This window comes from Trachinotus anak, unplaced genomic scaffold, assembly GCF_046630095.1.
Source record: "Trachinotus anak isolate AG129_WGS33_773 ecotype Australia unplaced genomic scaffold, CSIRO_AGI_Tana_v1 ptg000016l, whole genome shotgun sequence".
In the NCBI taxonomy this organism is placed as follows: Eukaryota; Metazoa; Chordata; class Actinopteri; order Carangiformes; family Carangidae; genus Trachinotus; species Trachinotus anak.
In genome coordinates this window covers 14,031,414-14,052,500 of record NW_027273867.1, presented here as the reverse complement: position 1 = coordinate 14,052,500, position 21,087 = coordinate 14,031,414, and the positions used below count along the sequence as shown (strand labels likewise).

At 41.8% G+C, this 21,087-nt stretch overlaps 3 protein-coding genes and 1 long non-coding RNA gene across 6 annotated transcripts in view; 3 read left to right on the top strand and 1 right to left on the bottom strand.

Annotated features, from left to right (window-relative positions):
• LOC139633700 (tektin-2-like) overlaps positions 1–2,095 on the top strand; it is a 3,183-nt gene extending 1,088 nt beyond the window's left edge. Inside the window, exons 4-9 of the mRNA XM_071499551.1 lie at positions 1–149; positions 515–767; positions 1,051–1,158; positions 1,271–1,414; positions 1,557–1,636; positions 1,780–2,095. The exon at positions 1–149 is cut by the window's left edge and continues 57 nt beyond it. Coding sequence (XP_071355652.1) covers positions 1–149; positions 515–767; positions 1,051–1,158; positions 1,271–1,414; positions 1,557–1,636; positions 1,780–1,984 — 939 coding nt within the window. The 3' untranslated portion in view covers positions 1,985–2,095. The remainder of the gene's footprint in view (positions 150–514; positions 768–1,050; positions 1,159–1,270; positions 1,415–1,556; positions 1,637–1,779) is intronic.
• LOC139633704 (uncharacterized) overlaps positions 1–2,883 on the bottom strand; it is a 25,355-nt gene extending 22,472 nt beyond the window's left edge. For both annotated transcript variants that reach the window (XR_011693802.1, XR_011693801.1), the window contains exons 1-2: positions 2,745–2,883; positions 93–144 (exon numbers count right to left, since the gene is read on the bottom strand). This is a non-coding gene — a long non-coding RNA (uncharacterized lncRNA). The remainder of the gene's footprint in view (positions 1–92; positions 145–2,744) is intronic.
• Positions 2,884–2,927: 44 nt separating this feature from the next.
• stmnd1 (stathmin domain containing 1) lies at positions 2,928–7,256 on the top strand. Of its 2 annotated transcripts, none has more exons than XM_071499552.1 (5): positions 2,928–3,134; positions 4,781–4,937; positions 5,050–5,189; positions 5,928–6,056; positions 6,143–7,254. In XM_071499552.1, the coding sequence occupies exons 1-5, from the start codon at positions 3,078–3,080 to the stop codon at positions 6,605–6,607; spliced, it is 948 nt and encodes a 315-aa protein (XP_071355653.1). In that variant the 5' UTR covers positions 2,928–3,077; the 3' UTR covers positions 6,608–7,254. The 2 variants fall into 2 exon arrangements, with proteins under 2 accessions (XP_071355653.1, XP_071355654.1); XM_071499553.1 differs by having other exon boundaries at positions 2,939–3,134; positions 5,053–5,189; positions 6,143–7,256.
• A 2,168-nt stretch (positions 7,257–9,424) lies between these two features.
• rbm24a (RNA binding motif protein 24a) lies at positions 9,425–20,383 on the top strand. The gene is made up of 4 exons (XM_071500282.1): positions 9,425–9,917; positions 11,274–11,397; positions 11,768–11,822; positions 17,783–20,383. Exons 1-4 carry the CDS (start codon positions 9,750–9,752, stop codon positions 18,132–18,134), a joined length of 699 nt encoding a protein of 232 aa, XP_071356383.1. The 5' UTR covers positions 9,425–9,749; the 3' UTR covers positions 18,135–20,383.
• The last annotated feature ends 704 nt before the right edge of the window (positions 20,384–21,087 follow it).

The following is a 21,087-nucleotide window of genomic DNA, read 5'->3' as shown; positions in this document are numbered from 1 at the left end:
ACCGACTGTGTGGCACTCCAAAAAAGTTTGAGCACGGCAGTCCTGACACAGGACCACATCCTTATTCAGCTCAAGAAAGAAGAGCAGCTTACCAGTGAGACCAGAGAGCTGCTCCAGAGGCAGATCTGCAGCCTGCTCCACAAACTGAGGTGAGACAAACAGAGACAGTTCATTCTGAATGATTCCTGTTGATCTTTTGTCCTGACAATATAAGCCTCTTAATTTAAAGTATTTTCCTGAACCATTTGTCAATATTATGTCAAGATTAAAAAGATTTTCTTAACCTTGAAATGCTCTCACATATTTCAAGGCTTGAGTCACTTTGCTTAAAGGAGGATTACTAGAGAGAAAAAAAATTCAAGCCTCAGTCTGTATTTTTCTTAAAGAGCAGGTTGAAGAGCAAATGTTCCTCTTGTTTCCTACCAGTGACCTGTATAGAATATGCTTTAGACTAAAACATGATCTGAAATCTGCTCCTGCTGCGTCACACCTTGTTTCCTAATCCTCCCTCCAGAACCCTGAGGGAGATCCGCACTCAGCTGCTGGCCGATTTTCAGGACAAGGGTGAAGCCATCAAGCTCACCACCAAATGCATCACCCACGAGGTCAGCACCCCGAGCTCCCAGCTCCCTGCCGGTCAATACAAGCCCAACCATGTGAGCTATGACAAGTGGCTGTCCCACTGCAAGGACCTGAGGCTGACTGCTGACAACCTGATTAAAGACTCTTCTACCTTCAGGGGAAACCTGCGGTTCACCCTGGCTAACGTAAGACAATGCTGACCATACCTGGCTCACCTGAATACTGTTCTGTCAATACGAGTGTGTACATCACATCTCCAAATTAAAACCTGGACCTAAAAGTTCAGAGCTCAGCTCAGTAACAGGAGATTCAGGCTTTTCTTTTTCTTTCCTTAATTTTTCCTGGCCATCCATCTAATCAACAGTTTCTCAGCTGTTTTTCCATATAACTAGAGTAATATTTGTAGTCATTCGTCTGAACTATGCATGCTTGTCTTTCATCCCCTTGCTGGTGTGTGTACAATTACAGCTGAAAAATGCCCAAGAGAGCCAGCGCCGCAGCACAGCTGACTCCCTGAGAAAGAAGATCAATGAGCTGAGCAGGGTCCAGGATATGATGACCTGGGAGAGGCAGCGGGTCAGTCCAATGGATTTTACTCACAACTTACATAGCCTACCATCCACACAATAATTACACATGACTTTTTGTGATGGTAACTCATTCTTTTGTGGCTTTCTCACATCTCAAGGTAAGGGATGAGATTTCTGATCTCACCAAGGACATACACAAAGTGATGGGTCAGATCAGGAACTGTGATTCCAAGCTGCATCAGGCCACCCACCGCCTGGACATCCTCAACCAGAGACCGAGACATGAGCTCTGCCTGGACCAGGTAAGTGCCTCACTAAATATTACAGTTAAGATATGATATGGTTTCAGTCAGGAACACAGACTTTAAGTGGTCTTTCAGTTCTCAGTTGTTGTCATTCTTTAGATGTGGTGGCTTTAACCATGTTTTTCTGTTTCTCCTCCAGCCCCACATGAGCCTCACACTGGAGAAATACGACCTGACAAAGATGGCAACTGGACTTCAACCAGTACTGAAGCAGTCCCAGTAAGTCTGGGCACAGTTTACCCCTCTAACGAGGCTAACAATAGCTATATCCACATCACCTCGTGTCCCACATTGAAATAATTTGACCATCTCCTGTAGGATGTCTTGAATGCACTAATTTTCATGTGAATCATCATTTCTAGGCAGGAACTGCAGCTCACACACAGGCGTCTGATGATTCTGGAGGATAAACTGAGCAAAAACGCCCAAACTCTGGATGTGGAGCAGAAGTGCAGGAACCTTCACCAAAGTTTCCTGCCTGCACTCGACACCACTGTGGTCCTGGCCAACAAGCCGCAGATCCGCACGACCGTGGGCTGCTCTAGAGCTCACGCCTACTTAGAGTAGAGCCTGGTGGAGTGCACTAAGCACTCTGTTGTACCCCTGTGGTCTTTTCCATGTGGTGTTGCACAATGTAATAAAATATCTCAAAGCAAAACTTATATTGGCTTGTTTTACATCAGTTGGTACCACTCTTTGTTTTCAGCTGGGGATGGATGTGTGTTTTTCAAGATAACTGAAATCTGCTCTGTAACTTTAACCCTGCATGGTTATATTGGGTGTATTTTATTTTATTAAAAAAAAAAATTCTAAACAGTTTCTGAAAAAAATGTAAAATCATCATTGCAAACACTGATTCAAAGATAGTTCATATTACGTTATATTAAACAGGCTTTTTGTCAAGCACTGGCTGCTGTTCCACTTTGACAGCGCAGTTTATCTGTGTTTTGGGTTTTGATGCTGTTCCCTTTAAATATTGAATCCATTAGCAAATGTTTGCTCATAATTCCTGCCATTTGGGGACAGACAGTCTTTTTAGTGTTGTTTGTTGTCTGATTGACAGAGGGGGGGGGGGGGGGGGGGGGGTAATGCAAAGACTCACCTTGATTTGATTTGATTTGAATTTGGGTGATATTGTGTTGCATTTTCTCAAACAAGAAGATCTGGTGAATTTTGCTCAGTGAATGATTTGAGAAACTGACTTATGGGTATTTATTTATTTAGGATTTTAAAGGAAGATCCAGCTGACACACAGTGAACCCGGGGCCTCCAGGGCAGTTGGCTGCCTCGCCCTGTTGGTTGCAGTATTTTTAGACTTTATACTCACAGGAAGTGCTCCAAATGCTTTGGTCTTGGGCCTCAATGTTTGTAAAGTCGTGATGGGTGCGAGTCCCTCCTGAGAAGAGCCTGAGGTCGCTGTCGGTGCAGCTGATGTTTCGCGGTGTGTTGCTCCGCGGTGTCACCTCTTTAACCGGGTCACATTTATTGTAGCAACGGCCCCTAGCAACGGAGCGTGTCCATGGAGACCGCCTGTCCCTCTGTGTAAAGGAATGCCAGGCTACACAGGTCAAAATACAGAGAGAGGACACGGCGAGCTGTGATTAAACACGACATTTATGACTTTTATGGACTTATTTCACATCGTTACTTCGAGGTGAACATGGGATGCGGCAGCTCCGCAAACACCGCGGTGGTCCAACCGCTGCCTCAGCAGGAGGTGAGTGGAGAGGAGGTCAGCTCCGTGAGCCACGACCCGCCACTTCCACGAAAACAAGCTAAACAGCAATATCCAAGAAAAAGTCTGACAGTTATCTACAGTTAATGTTTGTTTTTAATCGTAACGTACAGAGAGCCGATGCAAACTAAAATCTGTGTGGCATTGAAATGTGTCCCTCAGAGGAAGAAGTGGCCAAATGTTAACTGTTAAATCGTTCTGGTATTAGCTAGTTGCCAAACATGGCATCTGACCATGTTAAAAAACAAAACAAAACAACTTTATTGGTGATAGCCAGTAGTAGAGGAAGTATTAAATTAAAAGTAGCAATATCACAATGTAAAAATACGTTAATAAAAGTAAATGGTCTGTAGTTATTGGCTATTATTAGCAAAGTGAACTTAAAATATCCAAAGTAAAAGTGCCCATTGTGCAACAACACTTGTTGGCTGGACTAAACGTCCATTCATTTACGCTTTATCAGTGATGTAGCTTAATAGAGGTGGTTTTAGTGAGGTTTTAATTTGTCATTTTGCGTTTGAATAAATATATGGTGCAGATTCAGATTGAGATTTCCTATTTCATGTTATTAGTTAGCTCATTTATTTGTTGAATATGGAGATAATCAATGAATAGATTGAAGGATTGTAATATATTAAGATATGTATTATGGATTGTGTGCAAACAATAATGGAAAGCATTGCTTAATATTTGGGTGTACCTTAAAAGGGCCTTAGTTTTCCAGTTAAGGTGACTATTCAGTTTCCATGTTTTCTGGTCAATGTATACAATCCCTTAAAAAATATTTTAATATGTTACCATCAATTAACCTTTGTCATCTGTTCAATGTTTATTATAAATACAGTTACATTATCAGCAAAAGACTTAAAAGCATAAAAAGTAAAAGTGCTCTTTATACAGGATCATTTTAGAGTTTTATTTTGATAATAATACATATATTAATATATTTTTATTAGTGATTGATATTGATATGTTATAGCCATTCAAGACTGAGCTGATTTTAATTAGGCCTTCTTTATATGATGTTGGGTATAATCAACAGTATATTACTGCATCGTATTAAAAAATATAAGATGATCTTATTTGTGTTCCAACATAACTATGTTGAACATGTAGTTAGATTACATTAGATTGTGAGATTAATATAATGATTATGAAGGGACATAAGCAACATCCTCAGTTCCACTCCACTTCCACAGCCAAGGGACCTATAATTTTCTATGTACGACTATCTAATAAAGGCAAAGATACCAAAAAATAATTTAAACAAAGAAAATGGACATGTGCAAGAAAAGTACAAAGATTTTCACTTGTCACGTGTCAAGTGTTGCTTCCTACCATCCGGTTTTGAGAAGCTGTTTAAAGTGACAACTGTGATGGTGTTTCGCAGGACGTCTAACACCATTCCATAATCACCATGATATATTTAATATTACCATATATACTAGTTAGGTAGATGGTGAGATGGTATGATTTGTAGGTGTTACCTGCCGTGTATCATTATCAATGTTCCTGAGCTACTGTGCTCATGACAATATGTCAACATGCAGATGCCACCATGACAACATCATGTCTGAGATACCTTTTTACTTTTTTTCTGCATTCATATTGTGTCTGTGTCCTGTCAGGAGGAGACAGGAAGTAAACTCGGTAGCCGTGGAGACTCTGCCGTGTCAAAGGGCACCACAGACAGCGGGGTGGTGATGGAGAACAAGGAGATCCCCTTGTTACCTGGAGCAGTGCCCAGAAAACTCCCTCCTCTACCATCTCAGTGTGTCAGAGAAAGTAAGACATGGGCGTGTTTGACAGACCTGCTGAATAAAACAGACCTTGTCACACAGCAGAGATAATCCAGGGCAAACATCTAAAGTATTTCTATTCCGTGTGTCTCCACCAGCAGCCAGTCCAGGATTGCATACAGTACAGGAGCGCCAGAAGTCCTGTGAGATCCTGGAGGAGCTCCTGAACCAGGGCATCATCCCAGAGGGACAGGCCAGACAGAGGAGCAACGGCGCTGGAGAAGCCTACAGCATCATGGTGGGTACAGACTAACAGCCCACTATCTACCACCCTTCAACAAGTGGAATTTCATCTGGGCAGATGAATAGAATATCAATATTGACACTGACTAGCTATGCTCATGTACCTTGTTATAATATTGTGATACTGTACAAATCTTAACAGTTGCAGGACAGGCACCAAGTTGCTATTTAGGCTCAGAACGTACTGTACTGCATAAATTACTGAGTTCAGTGAATTTACCTTCAGATCTGATTTTAGCAGGAGTATAAAATCACTTAAAGTAGTGGTCAGAGAAAACAGCCACCATTAAATCCTCATCAAGCATTCCTGTTTCTGTCCCTTACATACAGTAGCCTACTGATTGTATGCAGTAGCCAATATATACTGATTTATCATTCAGTGTTTTGATAAAGAAAAAAGAAAAAAATCTAAATACTTAATTTTATTATACCAACAGGGAATGAGACTGGCTCAATACTAACTATACTCAGCCCCAGAGGAAAGTGCAGTTTAAAGGGAATTTATAGAAATTTATAATAAAGCAATAAAGTGCATTGTAGCGGGACAATGGGTTGTGTTGCTAAATTATGTCTCACAGGTAGGTGAGGTCAGTCATGTTCAGTGATAAGTGCATTCACCTGTAATGTTGTGATGCTGAGATTGTGTGCTCTGTGTCTCCCCCTGCTGTCTGTGTGTGTGTGTGTGTGTGTGTGTGTGTGTGTGTGTGTGTGTGTGTGTCTGTGTGTGTACCAGCTGGACGACAAAGATGTCAGACGAAGGCCTCCTGCAAGACTGGAGTCTCTTAAAGCCAAAAACATGCGAAGTCTCCCCAGCAAAGAAGAGATTGATGAGAAGATAAGACTTGTTGAAGAAAGACGCAAGGTGCATTGTGTGTGTGTGTGTGTGTGTGTGTGTGTGTGTTTGTTTTCTCTCTGATTCACTTGTTTGTTCCCTCCATTCCCTGTCAGCTAAGAGAAGACGAGCTTAAGATGCGTTTAAGGACCAAGTCGGCACGTGTTCGTGTCCGTGCCCCCATCTCCAGCACAGAGGAAGATGAAGACACATCCCTCACACCTGTGAACCCCCTACAATCACCTCTCACCCACGACCCGGCTCCAGCTCTACTGTTTCACAGCCAGACTGCAGCCAAGGGAGGAAAGTGTATAAGTGAGGCTGAAGGTGACGTCAGAGAGAGTGAAAAAAAAATGGACAAAGAAGAGACGAGGAAAGGGAGTGCGAAGGGAAAAGAGAGCGGAGATCGCAGAGGGGGAAATGCAGAGTGGCTGAGTGATGGTGATGGTGATGAGGCGAAAGAAGAGGAGGAGCTAAACCAGGTGGAAGAGCTCCAGGCGGGGCAACTCCTCACAGCTTCGGGGGAGCTGGAGAGTGACTCAAGCTTTCAACATACAGAGGACAAAGAGGAGACATTTTAATTTTATACATGAGTGAGCCATTAATCAGCAGTAAGAGAGAGAAAAGAGAAAGGAAGCCAAAACATTTTCCTTTGCATAGAGGTGAGGCCTGCTAAAACTTGTAAAAAAGAAAATACATTTATAATGTATTTATTGTTTGGAGATAACCTGACAGATGTAATTGTTAAAATGAGGTTAATGTGGAGGTGAATTGTAAGCATCATTCCCACTGTAGGGAAGAACACCTGCCCGTACACTGTAATATTATTGTAGCTCGCTAATAAGCACAGGAATATGAGGGTTTCCTTTCCAATGCAATGCAATTTAACTCAGTGAATGCTTTAGTAAATATCAAGAGTTAATGTTCTTGCCAAGATACCAAAATGATTTTTGTTTGAAATTGTATTTTTTGCAAAATGATATTGTTCAGTCCCATTTGCATGTTAAGGGTGCACTGTGTGCAGTTGTTCTGTTGGACAAAAGATGGCGCTGTTTCAGTAGGTTGAAGTTGTATAACATCTCCCTGTCACTGCACCCCATCCATAAGATAAGCTATTTGCCTGGAGGAGGTTTTGGCAGCATGTGAGGATGTGCCTTGTTTTGAAAAATGTGTAAGTTGACATTGTTATTGATCAATAAAGTTCCCATTTTTCCTTAAATGTTGCTCATGTGAAAGAGTTGTGTGTGTTCAGTGATTTGTCAGAATCCAAAATGCAAAACTTTATGAAATTAACTCATTAACCAGAAAAAATGTTCACTTTTAGATTTGTATTTTTTTTTCTGAGGGAGGCTGGGGGAGGTTGAGAGTGACTTTGGTGAGATTGTGCTGTGGGTATTCAGCTGTTCCAGTGACTTTTGACCTTAAGCTTTTCTCTGCCTGACAGGTGTGTGCTAAAGCCAAATGGGTAACAAGCACAGAGTTGCAGTTTCAACTCCCCGGAACTGCGTCCTTTGTCCTGATTTAACTGGAAAATATGTATGTGTGAATGAAGTACAATTCCAGCTAACATGGGAGCCAGATTCATAGCATTAAGTGTTTCTGGCGATGATTGCTGCCACATTTATCCTGTCAGATATTCCCAGTACATGTAATGTGGACTTACCTGTTTGTGTATTTCTAAAAATTATTGCGAAAAAACTTATAATTAAAGTTTTAAATGTTGTCACAGCCAGTTATTATTGAGCCATAAGGAAATTCAGACTAGTCAACATGCTGCACATGAGCAGAGACAACAAGGGGATGTAACCTGACCAGATCCCCATTGTTGAGCCTGAGAAACTCAATATTGGTCCCCTTTCAAGACTCCAGTCAAGACTTTAAAGGGCGTGTGGCTGCATTAATAAAATAGTGAGTGAACAGAGACACTGCACAAAGAAACTCTATCAGGTTGCATTTCATTGTGATCAGGAGTTCTGCAGAGGCAGTTCACATTCAGATGGATGAGACAGGGTATTAATGGATCCCTTTTCTTTAAGAATACAGGTTTTATCATTTGCCTGCAAAGATCATATTGGATCAGACAAAAAAAAAAAAAACAAATCTTAACGTTGTGAGAAAACACATAGTAACTGATCAGCTTCTCAATTATACATAACGCGATTTGTCATCAGTGTCCAGGAGACATTAGCTTCTTTGGCGTGGCTTGTCAAATGACACATGATTATGATTATGTTCCCACACTCACGGTGTTACATGCTGTGACAGGATAAATGTAGGCCGGGCACAGAGCGCTCACAGAAGCGCAGCCGCCATGAATGATTAAGAGCAGAGTTCCGTCTCACATTACTGGAGGTGATATTACTCACCCCGGCTGCTCAAAAGGAGATCAGCCCAGTGCACAGGAGGCCAGGCATCACAACTTATTTTAATCATTGATGCTCAGAGACTAATTGAATTGATCCGTGGCCGTTTCACTTGATCCTCACCCATCATAATAGCTGTGCGTAATTCCGACGCACTGCGCGTTTTCTCACTTTTGAGGTCATTTCTTCCGCTGATGATCGATGACTGAAATGTGATCTCTGTCTTGTTGAGATAATAAGGGTTGAATCAGCAAAACGTTTTCCTGTCGAGGACCTTAAATGGGGCGTAGAAGGGAACCACATTCGTCAGATATGACTTTTCCAAACTCTTCAGATTAGAAGAGCCCACGACCCTTTGAAAGACATTGTAAGGAAAATCCCCACCGCACTTTCAAACTACAGCACGCCGTCTGGACACACAGAAACCAGCCAAAACGCTGTCAACCCCCCCCCCCCCCCCCCCCCCCCCCCCACAAGTGGACTCTCTTGAGGGTCGATCCTTCCTCAGAGCCTCAGTGCTGCACCTGTCTGTCTGCTCACCGCTGCCTGTGTCTGTCCCCGGGCTGTGCTCAGTCCCTGACCGGCTGTTTATACAGGAGGCCTAATCCGTGCAGGCCAATAGAGACAGATCCGATCTTTTCCGCGGCAAAGCCCGAGCCTGACCTGCGTTTTTATCTCACCAAACAGAAAAAAAAAGACCCAAAATCATCAGATGTTCTATTTCTAAGGCGGTGAAAACCAGACAAAACCAGACATTGATTATTTTTCACACGAACCACACCGACTCCCCTTGAAGGTCACTGCTGCCCCTCTTAGTCTCCAACACATCATTAGTGGACTCAGGTTTTGTTGACTCCTGATGTTTAATTATTCTAGTAAAGACAGGTCTATTTTTTTTTTTTTTTTGTGAAGCAGCTCCAGTGTTTTCACACAGTACAGGCTTCCCAGCTGTTCGTGCGCGCTGGTGGTGGGCGGGCAGAGATGGACTGAAAGCTGGGTGGAGTTAGGAGCAGCGCTTTTAGGAATGGGTCTCACAGCTATTTAGTTAGACAGCAGAGTTGCCAAGAAGAGCTGGAAACACCTGATGGTCTCTTTGGGACAATCCGCTCCACATAACTCTCCTCTTAACTGTCAGAAGATAAATCTACCTCCAGGCTTCATTTTTGTCGAGTTTTTGTTTTGTTTTCTCTTCTGAAAAAAAAAAAAAAAAAGTTACAGAGCCAGCTGATCTCTCTCTCTCTCTCTCTCTCTCTCTCTCTCTCTTCTTTCTTCATCCAAAGAATTACTGATAAGGAGACATTGCACTATTCTTTTTTTTTTTTTTTTTAATTGTTCCTATTTATTGTACTTTGCACTAACGATGCACACCACGCAAAAGGACACAACCTATACGAAGATTTTTGTCGGGGGTCTTCCCTACCACACCACGGATTCAAGTCTCAGGAAATATTTTGAGGTGTTTGGTGAGATTGAAGAAGCGGTGGTGATTACCGACAGACAGACCGGCAAGTCTAGAGGTTATGGATTTGTAAGTATCACTTAATTACACGTGAATTATGTTTAAACCAAACTCAAACCGCATTTTTTTTTTTTTTTTTTTTTTTTTTTTACGCACGAAGGAAAACTGATGTGCGCGGCGGCTGTTGCTGTCCGTCACATCACCATAACTCACATGAACATGTTTGCAGTGAGGGGGGGGGATGTTTATGTTTTGATAAGCAGGCCCCGTTTTAAATGTGTCATTGGCTTCTGTTGCAATCTCGCACCCACCGACTTGTTGCGCGTCGGTATGCGCCCTGACATGTTTTAGAGAGAGCTGCCCCCCCCCCCCCCCCCCCCACACTGACAGCTCCGCCGGGCTGAGAAAAACCTCACCATGACGCCTCGGTGTTGCAGAGCAGTTTCCTGATACGGTCACCGCTGGTTTCATCATCTCTGAGTTGTTTACAACGTTGGTAAAAAAAAAAAAAAATATATATATTTTGCTGCCACTTGTCATAAAACCTGACGGACAAAAAATATATATATATATATATTTCAGACGCAGTTGAAGAGGCATAAGAAACATCTGTTTTTGGTGAATGTTTAATTCATTTATACATTTATGATAAACTTATTGATAGAATTGTAACAAGAGAGACCAGGCCCTTATTTGGCCTATTCAAAGACAATTGAATCATATGTGAGATATAGCTTTGGCACATCCTCCCAGCGGATGAAGTTGCAGTCACACTTGAAACCTGAGGTGAATTTTCTACAGCTTCAGCTTCAACCATCTCTTTACTATAATAGCTACATCAAATGTGTTTATTATGCCTCCCAAGGATGGTTTCTGTCTTGTTGCTTCAGCGACCTCGAGTGTAAAAGTGTGTTAAAAAGAGAAGGGAGTGGAGAGAAGAAGAGGGTAGTGAAGCTTTGAGCAGAGGAATAAAGTTTAGTCGCTGGAACTGGAGCGACACTGGAGCCATGTTCAGTCAGTCATCTCAGCCAGGCTCCCATTCACTGCTGATAGTTTCAACACATCCACATGAGGGTGATGGATGTGTGTGTGTGTGCTGCCAGACACTCACTGCCGTTAATGATGGCCACACACACACACACACACACACACGGAAAGAGAGCTAACGTGTGCACACAGCGGTTGAACCCACACTCATATACAAAACATTTTCTATCTTTGTCTTAAACAAACACACACAAACGCTGTCTCATCGCTTTAAGAGGCTTTTGTCTTTATTCTTCCCCATATGCACTGCTGCCATGGCAACCTGTTGTTTCTAAAGAGTCTGCAGGAATTGAATCATTATCGATCTTACCGATTTATACGTTTGCCTGAATGATCTACATCTTTCCTATCCTGTATGTGTGCATCTGTCCCTGTCAGGTGACGATGGCGGACCGCTCGGCTGCAGACCGGGCCTGTAAAGACCCCAACCCAATCATTGACGGCAGGAAAGCCAATGTCAACCTGGCCTACCTGGGCGCCAAGCCGCGGGTGATGCAGCCAGGTAAAGGCAGCCAAATGAGAATCATGATTCTCCAAATGAATAAACCAGGCAGCAAATCTGTCACTTTTATTGACTTCGAAAGGCGTTTAATTCTGTACCCGCATCAACACAGGGCCTTTGCTCTCACTGTGTTTGTCTGGGACCAGTAAGTGTGTAGTTGGTTTTATTAGCAAAGCAGCAAACAAGAAAATCAAGCCAATCCATCCTGATTTTCACCCAAGGGTGTGTTTGTCTTTCAGGTTGCTTCTGCAGATGTGGGAACATGTTAGGAGTTTATTAGCCTACAGATACTCAGTAATGTGTTTCAGTGACATTTTGTCTTTACAGTTTTTGGAAATGACAAGTTTCTTTTATCTCCTCTGTTTTGCAGGTTTTACCTTTGGTGTTCCCCAAATTCACCCTGCGTTCATCCAAAGGCCTTATGGGTAAGTACTTTTAAGACTACTTGTTGGTCAGGAGACTGTTAAGATGCTCTTTGCTTTTGTAAAAAGCGCAATTTTAAAAGTGATCAATTCAAACATGTTCTCATTTCATCTTTTCTCTGTGTGATAATTGATACTGTAGGTCTGCTTTTTGTCTTTACTTCTATTTTCTCCTCAAATATTGATAATTGCTGAGGTGGATATTAAGTAGTAAAGCTTGTTTCTGTATGACTGTCCACCAAAGAAGCCAGTCAGACTGCTTTTTCTAGGTTTGCCTGTTTGTGAGTGTCTGTATACATACGTGTGTGTGTGTGTGTGTGTGTGTGTGTGTGTGTGTGTGTGTGTGTCTGCTGAGTGGACAATGATGGAAACTTCCAGCCTGACTCAATGTTATCTATCTTTCTCTGGTTCGACAGGCTCGCTCTCGGTTAAGCTAACTGTGCTGGTTTGTGGAATAGTTCTGCAAACATAATCACAGATCAGAGAAAGGAATTACCTGTAGACTCAAACACACACAAACAAGCTCTCAAAATGGTGATTATAGATGCATGTACGTGGGTTTCCTTTGATTTATTTTTTTTATTTTATTTGAATAGAACTTAGAGCTTTGTGTGCAGTTATGAAGTGGTGTTGTTAGAAACCGTGTGCTTTCTTACTTTAATCACAAAAAAAAAAAAAAAAAAAGCTGGATTGACTGAATTTTTGGGGTGTTCTTTTTCCTTTTTGTGGAAGCGTGTTAACTTTGCCAAGAAAGAGCAAAGTTTTTTTTTTTTTTTTTTTCAATTTATTTTTTTATTGCTTTTAGCTTGTGGTTGACTTGTTTTGTTTAACAGGATATGTTGTTTCATGTGTTTTTCGGCTGTCTTGTTGGAGTGAGTGGTGAATTTTCTGTGTGGAGTTTCTTTTTTTTTCATACCCCTCACCTCACACTTTCACCTCCTTTCCCCTTAAAATAACAAAGCCTATCACTGCTTGCGTGTGCTTACAGCATCTTCCTGGTGTTTCTGGCAGTTTGTTATATTAACACGATGTACAGATTCACTACTTCTTGCTCTGTCAACTCAGTACAACTTTCCTCTCTGTCTTTCTCTCTCTCTTTTTATCTGTCTATCTATTTATCTCACTCTCATTTTTGTACACCAAATATCAGAAATCTGTACATGGATGTTTTACGAATGAATGAGAAGCTTATCAGTTATTGTGTGTGTTTTGTGTGCATTTACTCTGTGTGTGTGTGTGTGTGTGTGTGTGTGTGCGTGTGTGTGTGTTTGACTCCATTCGTACATATGAATATTTGCTCTTGTTGTGTGCATGTGTGGCTTTGTCTGTCCACATGTACGCTCATTTTCAGCTCAGCTCAGCGCACCAAAGTCTCCAATGTGACACAAACAAATGTCTGGATGTCTCTCTCTCTCTCTCTCTCTTACTCTCTCTCTCTCTCTCTGTCTCTGTCTCTCTCTCTCTCTTGTTCTCTCTCAGTGAGCTTTCGTCACATGGGCTCGTGGTGTTAAGGAAAACAAGCGCACCCATTGTGCCACACAAAGGCCCAAATGCTGATGCTGCAGTCGCATGAAGCTCTGTGTTGTGTGTGTGTGTGCGTGCGCGTGTGTGTGTGTGTGTGTGTGTTAGGGGGGTCCAGTGAGGGTGCGGGGCCATCTCTCTCTGTCATGTAAAAGCAGAATAGGAGCCATTTAAACTGGGTCAGAGTGGGTGTTTCAGGGGCCACATAAATGCACATGTGCATATACATACATCTAAACCATCTTATCTGAAATATAACCAATCGGTTTGTCTTTCACACAAGGTGAAAATGCTGTCCTCAAATATATGGAGGTTAAAAACTGTCAAAAGTACTGACCAAGTACAAAGCAAGTTACCTCTGACCAGCTGACAGATCCAGATTTCAGAGCATGCAGGAACAGACTGATAAGCACAGCACAGGTTGAGAGTGAGGACAGAATTGCGAGTGTGATGATTACAACTGCAACAGTTAGTTGATTAATTGATTTTTCCATTCAGTTTAATTGGCAATTATTTTGATAATGAATTGACTCATGTAAGTCAATTTTCAAGAAAAAATGACAAATATTTGATGGTTCTCTGTTCTCATTCTCATAAAAAGACTTCACTGCCACTACTGTTGTTTTATTCTGATGTGTTATAGACCAAACAATTAATCAACTAATCAAGAAAATAATTAATTGACAATGAAAATCAAGTCAGTTTTTATGTAGCCCAAAATCACAAATCATAAACTTGCCTCAAAACGTTTTAAAATCTGTACAGCAAAAAACATCCTTTAGATTCTTCGATTAGGAAAAAAATCTGTGATCTCTTGTATTCACATTAGTAAGAACATTTTTGCCCTGTTGGGAAGTACAGTTCATTTAGTCAAACAGCACCACCACTTTAAATATATAAATTTCACCCAGGAGGAGTTCACCAGTCAGAGGATGCAAGCAGTGCCTTGACATCCATACAAAGTAAGATCAAGGAAATCTTCAAACTGTACAACATCATACATTTACAAATGTCATAGGAGAAGTCATGTATGTATGTTTCATACTACAGAAAAAATCAAGGATGTTATTTTGCTAAAAAACCAACTAACAAAGTGGCCAATATTCCTTGTAGAAGACTCACTGAGAGAAGACAGCTACAAACGGGAACGTCCTGTTTTTCAAAGATTTGTTGCAAATCGCTCTCTCATATCCTCAAGCTGTTCTGAAACTAAAATAACCAGAACAATTATGAGAAAAATGAGCGGATTTTAAATTCTTGACTTGACTGTAGCTTGAATTTGTTTTTTACTTGTTTTATAGTTTTGTCACTAATAACCTTCCATACATAGTGATTACCAAAGGACCCATGCAAAATAACTTGACCTAAGTAACTTTCTATGTGAGGATCATGACTCAAGTGCCAATGTACTTGAAGTGAAACTAGACACCAGCTCCATCTGTGACTCGATCATAATAACAAAAGTCTCATGAGCCACCCTGTCACAGTGGGACATTTGTGTACTGCCAACATCGCAAACAAGCACAAACACATCACCTCGCTCACATTAGATCCTCTCACTTCAATGTATGTTTGTACTTCTCTCCTGTCCCTCGGTGGACGGCATGCACGATGGAAGAGAACCTTTATTTAGCCTTGAACTTTAATGACCTCTGGGTTGTGTGAACATGACATTCCAGTAAAGACAGACGCACACAGACACACACAGTAGGACACACCTAGGTACCAGCGTGGCTTCAGAAAACAGCCTCACGGTTATTGTGATATTGTAGATTTTCATTTTTTATGAATATCTCCAGGGAAAAGAGGGTTTTTTTTTTTATTAGTGAGCCACATTGGATGGGTCAGCCAGAGCTTTGCTTCCCATGGCCAAACCCTCTGCTTATGCTGTGTGTGTATGTGTGTCCATGCTTATATATATATATATGTGTGTGTGTGTGTGTGTGTAAGTCTGCCATACTACAGCGGTGGTGAGGAATCAGAGACAAGCAAAGGTTCAACCTAGAATGCACCGGGCTGGGAGTTTGATTTCAAGAGCAGTGGAGATGGTCACATACCACTGGAAGCCCTTTTTAAAATGTTATACGGTCAAAAAATAGTTGCTGTCGGAGCTGCAGCCTCTACAGTCAATCATATACAGTAGCTGCTGAGGAGAACTGAAAGTTCGGGGGAATGTTAGATGTTTCTTTAATGTCTTTTGCCCACGGCCATGATTCCTGTTCCCACGAGACTGATTGACATGCCATGACACATGTTTTACAATCCACAGGCAGCTCTCTCAAACTAGTTTCTATATTAAGTCTATAGAGAAAATGTCTCAGGCTTTTATGGATTCATTGTAACTTGGCGAAACAGTACACAAGCTCCCATCCTCCCTTATACAGTATGTGTGTCAGTAGATTAAATACAGTGCCTACAAGTCAAAGTCAAGTCATTATTACATTATTAGATTCACTTTAACGTTATTCCTCAGATTCCTCTCAGATTTGTCTTCCATGTTGCATTCCCTTACTGACTATAACCTTGGTTATAATGTTTTATATTATCAAAATTAAACGATTAAATGATAGATTCTCTCATTATTTAGGACTAGCATCAAATGTTGATATTATTTGATGGCCTTTCCTCACAGTCCACTGTGGGTCAGCCCACAGCTTGTTTTTATCCTGGAAACCTGCCTCACCCTTCTGAGTTTCATTAGTGCGTGTTTCAAAGGAGAGTCTCAGTGTCACATGATAATAAAAATGCTGTTCCTGAGCATTTTCCCATTAGTGAAACACTAAATCTTTTCAATGCAGAATTTCTGTATTTCTGTATGTGTGCTTGTCTGTGTGTGCTTGTGTGTGTGTGTGTGTGTGTGTGTGTGTGTGTGTGCGACAACAACCTTTACTCTTTACTTAAACCAAATCGCTACATGCCCGCTTACTCATTTTCTCACTTCCCTTTTCTTTTGTATGTGTTTTTTTCAGTTGAGTAATTGTGGTGCTCCCCTGTTGTTGCTGTTTTTGTAGTCAGTTTAGTTATTTTTTTACATATTTCTTCCTCTCTGACGCCTTGCTGTTGTTCTGTTCTTCCTGTTCCCCTCTGGGCCCACTGTTTTCGGTTGAGATGTGGATTGGATTGGATAATGGAGTGCTGACAATAGGGTTGCCACGATAGATCCTGCCTTTCACTCTTTAATATTTTCTGCAACTCCTCTCTTCGCTCCCAGTCCACACTCCAAAAGTGACCGCCCGATGTTCATTTATGCAGACACAACAGATCACATTGCGTTTGCTTCATTTTCTCTCAACAGATTTTTGAGCGATCGTCATTCAAACTCACCTACAGCTACATCGTTTTTGTTCGAGTATTGGACAACAAATATCAAATTGTCTGTTCAGCCTGATGCTTCTCACTCCATTTGAATTAAAGTCAGACTGAATTTGACTTTACTTTTATCTCTAACAGGGGAGGGAGGGCTGTTTTTTTCAGGACATCAAAGACCTAAAGTTTTCATATTTTTGCTTCTTCACTTCATCTGAACCACTCGTGTAAATTTCAAAAGCTCTCCTCATGCTTGCTGAGTTTCCAGACCTTATAGAGTCTGGGGGGGCAGGATAAGGCTATGTCATGGAGGGTAGAATGTGCTCATTGTTCATAATTGTTTATTTAATTGAAACATCCCTCTGGGTGCGGAGCCTAGTCCTGGCTCCCCCCGCTGCCTCCCCGGCTCTTTGTCCCGATACAGAGGGGGAAATGGCCAGCAGCGTCCCTTTTTGAAAACTGTCCAGCTGTCAAAGTGGCAGTGACATTTTCACAATGCTTCCCTGGGCTCATCTCCTCTGTCCGCACCCCCGCCCCCGGCACTGTAAGCCCCCCTCCCTCCCTCCCCTGCTCGCCCTCGAGCAGGCAGGAGGACGGCACCAGAGTCAAATCCACACATGACCTACTGATAAACTGCAGGTTACGGATCCCAAACTTTTTCTCTTCATCTCACCTCATCTTCTCTTTAGTTCTGTCTCCACAACACAAACTCAAAACTGACCAAAACAGTGAAAACTGAATCTGTTTCTCATGTTGTAGCCGATAAAGAAGATGATATCATCACCCAGGCTTCACTCTTTCTGAATGTGATCACACCACGGATGTGACTATTGAGTACAGTGACTCAGAGGTTCAATAAGCAGCCTCTGGGAGTTCAAAATTTTCCTCACCTTCCAGTCTTCTTTTCACAGAGAGATTTCTATTTTGGCAACCCTATATTGTTCTAATCCCTACTAGCAGGCATTTCCTTGGTGTTCTTGACTGGTGGATTGGACTGGGGCTGGGTGGTGGGAGGGCGCTTGGCCGCAGTGTGATGGAGTTGGGTTTTAGGGTGGTTTTTTGGGGGGATCTTATTTTCAGATTTGCTGTATGGTGATGAATCAAATTAAACCCTGATGTATGTGTTTGTCCCACAGCATTCCGGCCCACTACGTGTACCCTCAGGCCTTTGTGCAGCCTAGTGTGGTCATCCCTCATGTGCAGCCTGCAGCTGCTGCACCTGCCACTGCTTCCTCCCCCTACATCGACTACACTGGAGCTGCATACGCGCAGTATTCTGCTGCTGCAGCTAGTGCTGCTGCTGCTGCTGCATATGAGCAGTACCCCTACGCCGCATCTCCTGCAGCCGCAGGCTACGTGGCCACCGCCGGCTACGGGTACGCAGTCCAGCAACCTTTAGCCACCGCCGCCCCGGGCTCAGCCGCCGCTGCAGCCGCAGCCTTCGGTCAGTACCAGCCTCAGCAGCTGCAAGCCGACCGCATGCAATAGCAGCCACTGCAACCACTGGACATGCAGAGAGAGGAGGCCCACCCCCAGCCACAGCTGATTGGACAGGAGAGGGAGCAAAGGAAAAGGAAGAGGGAGTGGCTTTAAGGGTGGGCATGTGGGCAACTCAGAGGCAGAGTTGCTTTAAAAAGGTGATGATGATGGTGGTAGTGATGATGATGATGGTGAGGTGGGAACTTTTTACGGTAACTTTCCAACTTGCTGTGCTTCAACCAAAAAATAAGAAAATGAAAAAAATTCGCAGAACAAATAATGGAAAGTGATTTACTATTATTATTGTTGTTATTACTATGATTATTATTATTATCATTACTATTATCATTGTAGTAGAGTACTTATTTCTAGAGAAGAAATGCAGGAACTAATCCCTGTGGTTGGTATAGGTGTTAAACTAAGCCGTTAAGTCCTATTGCTGTCTTTAACGTTAGTTTAGGAAACTGTTCTCCTTCAGTTATTTGATGCCCTCATAACATTTATATTTATTATTGTTATCATTACACATTGAGGGCTTTCCTTGTTCTTTTTGTCTTTTCAAGTGCATTTTTTGGAGTTAATATTTTCTGATAATCAGGGAAATGGAACCGTTTCCAACGTGTTAGCTATTATTATGTGACCTCTGTCAGGAAGTTGAGGAGTTGTAACTCGTTGTGTCACACATATTTGAAGAACTACCTTTTTATCTTCCTGATGCTGAATGTCCCTTTTTTTTACTCCGTGTCTCGACCTCTTGACCTATGCAAAGCAAACAAATCACCAGGAGACAAAAAAAACAAAGAAAAGAAACAAAAAAACTGAAAATGTCATCAACTCTGACTTGACTCTTGGACTAAAGAGGGACTTGGCAAACAAAACAAAGGCACTGACAACAGGAGAGAGGTTGAAAATGGCTTCAGACAATGAGAAACACTAAATCGGTCGCTTTTCCACATGTTTCACTCACACGTACACCGACACATGCATCCAGAGTTGCACACATAGCAGTCAAAGACAAAGGCAGCACAGTCGTGTTTCTCTCCGGCTCTGGGATGGAGAGAAAGAAAGAAAGAAAGAGGGAGAGAGCAGCTGCTGGTGGGGGTGGACAGAGCCGCTCCAGCGCCACACAGACGGATCACTCTGGAAAGAACGCATCACTTGTGCTCGTTTGTTGAGCTGTCACATTTTAATCCCCGGCCGGGCCCATTTGGGAACCAACTTTACACCCCTCCACCCAACAGAGAGCCCCACAGCAGAGCAGAGCAGCCCCCCCCCCCAGTCATTCAGCCCTGCCACTGTCAGCACTTCCACCTCTGTGCTACTGCTGTAGACTGGTGTCAGTGTCAGGTACATACTCACAAACACACACTTTCACCAAAGCCACCCCAACAACTGGCCTGCCTCATGTCTGTCAAGAACACCAGGAGGGGTGGAGAGGACGGGGGTTTACTCTTTGACGTTATGTTGGTCTGTGTGCCTTACATTTTTACTGCTATTTAAGAGAAAAAAACTGAAAAAGAAGAGAGAAATCTACTATTTAAGATATTTATTTTTGAGAGTTGACTATGTTAACGCTCTGAGAGTAGAGACTTAGTGGCGGTACTGTATTAATAATATTATTATGTACTCATCTCAAGGCATATATAAGTTATTGATTAGTTTTAGTAATAATATTATTATAATAATTATTATTATTAACATACTCAACCAAAAATGTTGATGTAGGACTTATTTAAGATACTGTTATGTGCACTGTACTTTTATTTTTTATCTTTTTGATTCTTTAGAACATGACATTAAATATTAGCTTAATGCCTTTTGTATGGAAGAACTTTATTTAAATGCAGGCCTGTTTGCATGCAGATTGTACTCTGCCTCTTCTGTGTTTAGACAAAAGGAAAAAAATAATAATAATTCTGACAAAAAAAAAAACAAAAAAACAAGCAAAAATGCTGCTTTCTCCACTAGAATGTATAGTCGTCGTCAAGGTTTCAGTAGCTGTGCTTCTTTTGCTTAATATTCATCAGATGGGCTATTTTACACTGTTGGGAATTTTTATACTTGAACTATTTCTTACAAGGGAAATATGAAAAATAAATGACAAAAAAACTTTTTAAGCAAGCTTTTCATTGTCACTGGATGAAGGCATGTAAAGTGTTACTATTTAAATGCAAAGGTCCTGTTGGTATTAAAACCTTTACTTCAGAATTTCAACTCCATTTACTCAAAATTGGAATAAAATGTTCTATATTTAAAAAGTTTGGTGACATTTCTTTTAATGAAGTCAACAGTGGGAGGCTGCTTCTCGTGTGATAATCATTTTATACATATCTTGCACAAATTTCCATCTTTTTACACTGTATATACGTTTAAGGATATCATTTATACATTTCTTTTGTGCCTGTGTGCATCAGTGTTTGTGTGTCCACTTCTCTGTCAGCCTTTTGCCACAGCTGCAAGGTGGCAAACACATCACACATGCCAGATGCTGCAATTCCCCTCCTCTGTGTGAAACAATCCTTTACTCGAAACGCTCTCACATTACAGTCACACCCACTGAGAGTCTGCGTGGATATGAATGACATGTGGTAAAGTCTCTCAGGAGTCTATCAATGATTCATCTCCTCTCTAATCAATAAGTCATGTTAAAAAGAGTTTGCTGCTGTGCTTCTGCTTCCTTTTACTTGGCTCCAGGGAGTGTTTTTGGTCCCTGGTGAAACATGAAACTGGCACACATACTGTAGGTGGGTGACCATGACACAGCATGGATCCAGCAAGGCCTTATGGGTAAAATCAGCAGCTATCCAAACTCATGACATAAGATTAAAACTGTTTCTTATTACAACAATGACGTAAACTTGTGATAGTGTTCTGGTGAAAGGAGCACCCAAGTTCAGTTTACTAGTTAGTTGGAGGCTGTAATGTCTTTATGTATGTAATCTTTCTAAAGTCATTATCACTT

Excerpts from the sequence above, each read along its gene's own strand:
- stmnd1 (XM_071499552.1), top strand. The coding sequence starts at position 3,078 with ATGGGATGCGGCAGCTCCGCAAACACCGCGGTGGTCCAACCGCTGCCT. Across the intron at positions 3,135-4,780 it reads AACCGCTGCCTCAGCAGGAG|GAGGAGACAGGAAGTAAACT; the intron begins GTGAGTGGAGAG and ends GTGTCCTGTCAG. Across the intron at positions 5,190-5,927 it reads GAGAAGCCTACAGCATCATG|CTGGACGACAAAGATGTCAG; the intron begins GTGGGTACAGAC and ends TGTGTGTACCAG.
- rbm24a (XM_071500282.1), top strand. The coding sequence starts at position 9,750 with ATGCACACCACGCAAAAGGACACAACCTATACGAAGATTTTTGTCGGG. Across the intron at positions 11,398-11,767 it reads GCCGCGGGTGATGCAGCCAG|GTTTTACCTTTGGTGTTCCC; the intron begins GTAAAGGCAGCC and ends TCTGTTTTGCAG. Across the intron at positions 11,823-17,782 it reads TTCATCCAAAGGCCTTATGG|CATTCCGGCCCACTACGTGT; the intron begins GTAAGTACTTTT and ends TTTGTCCCACAG.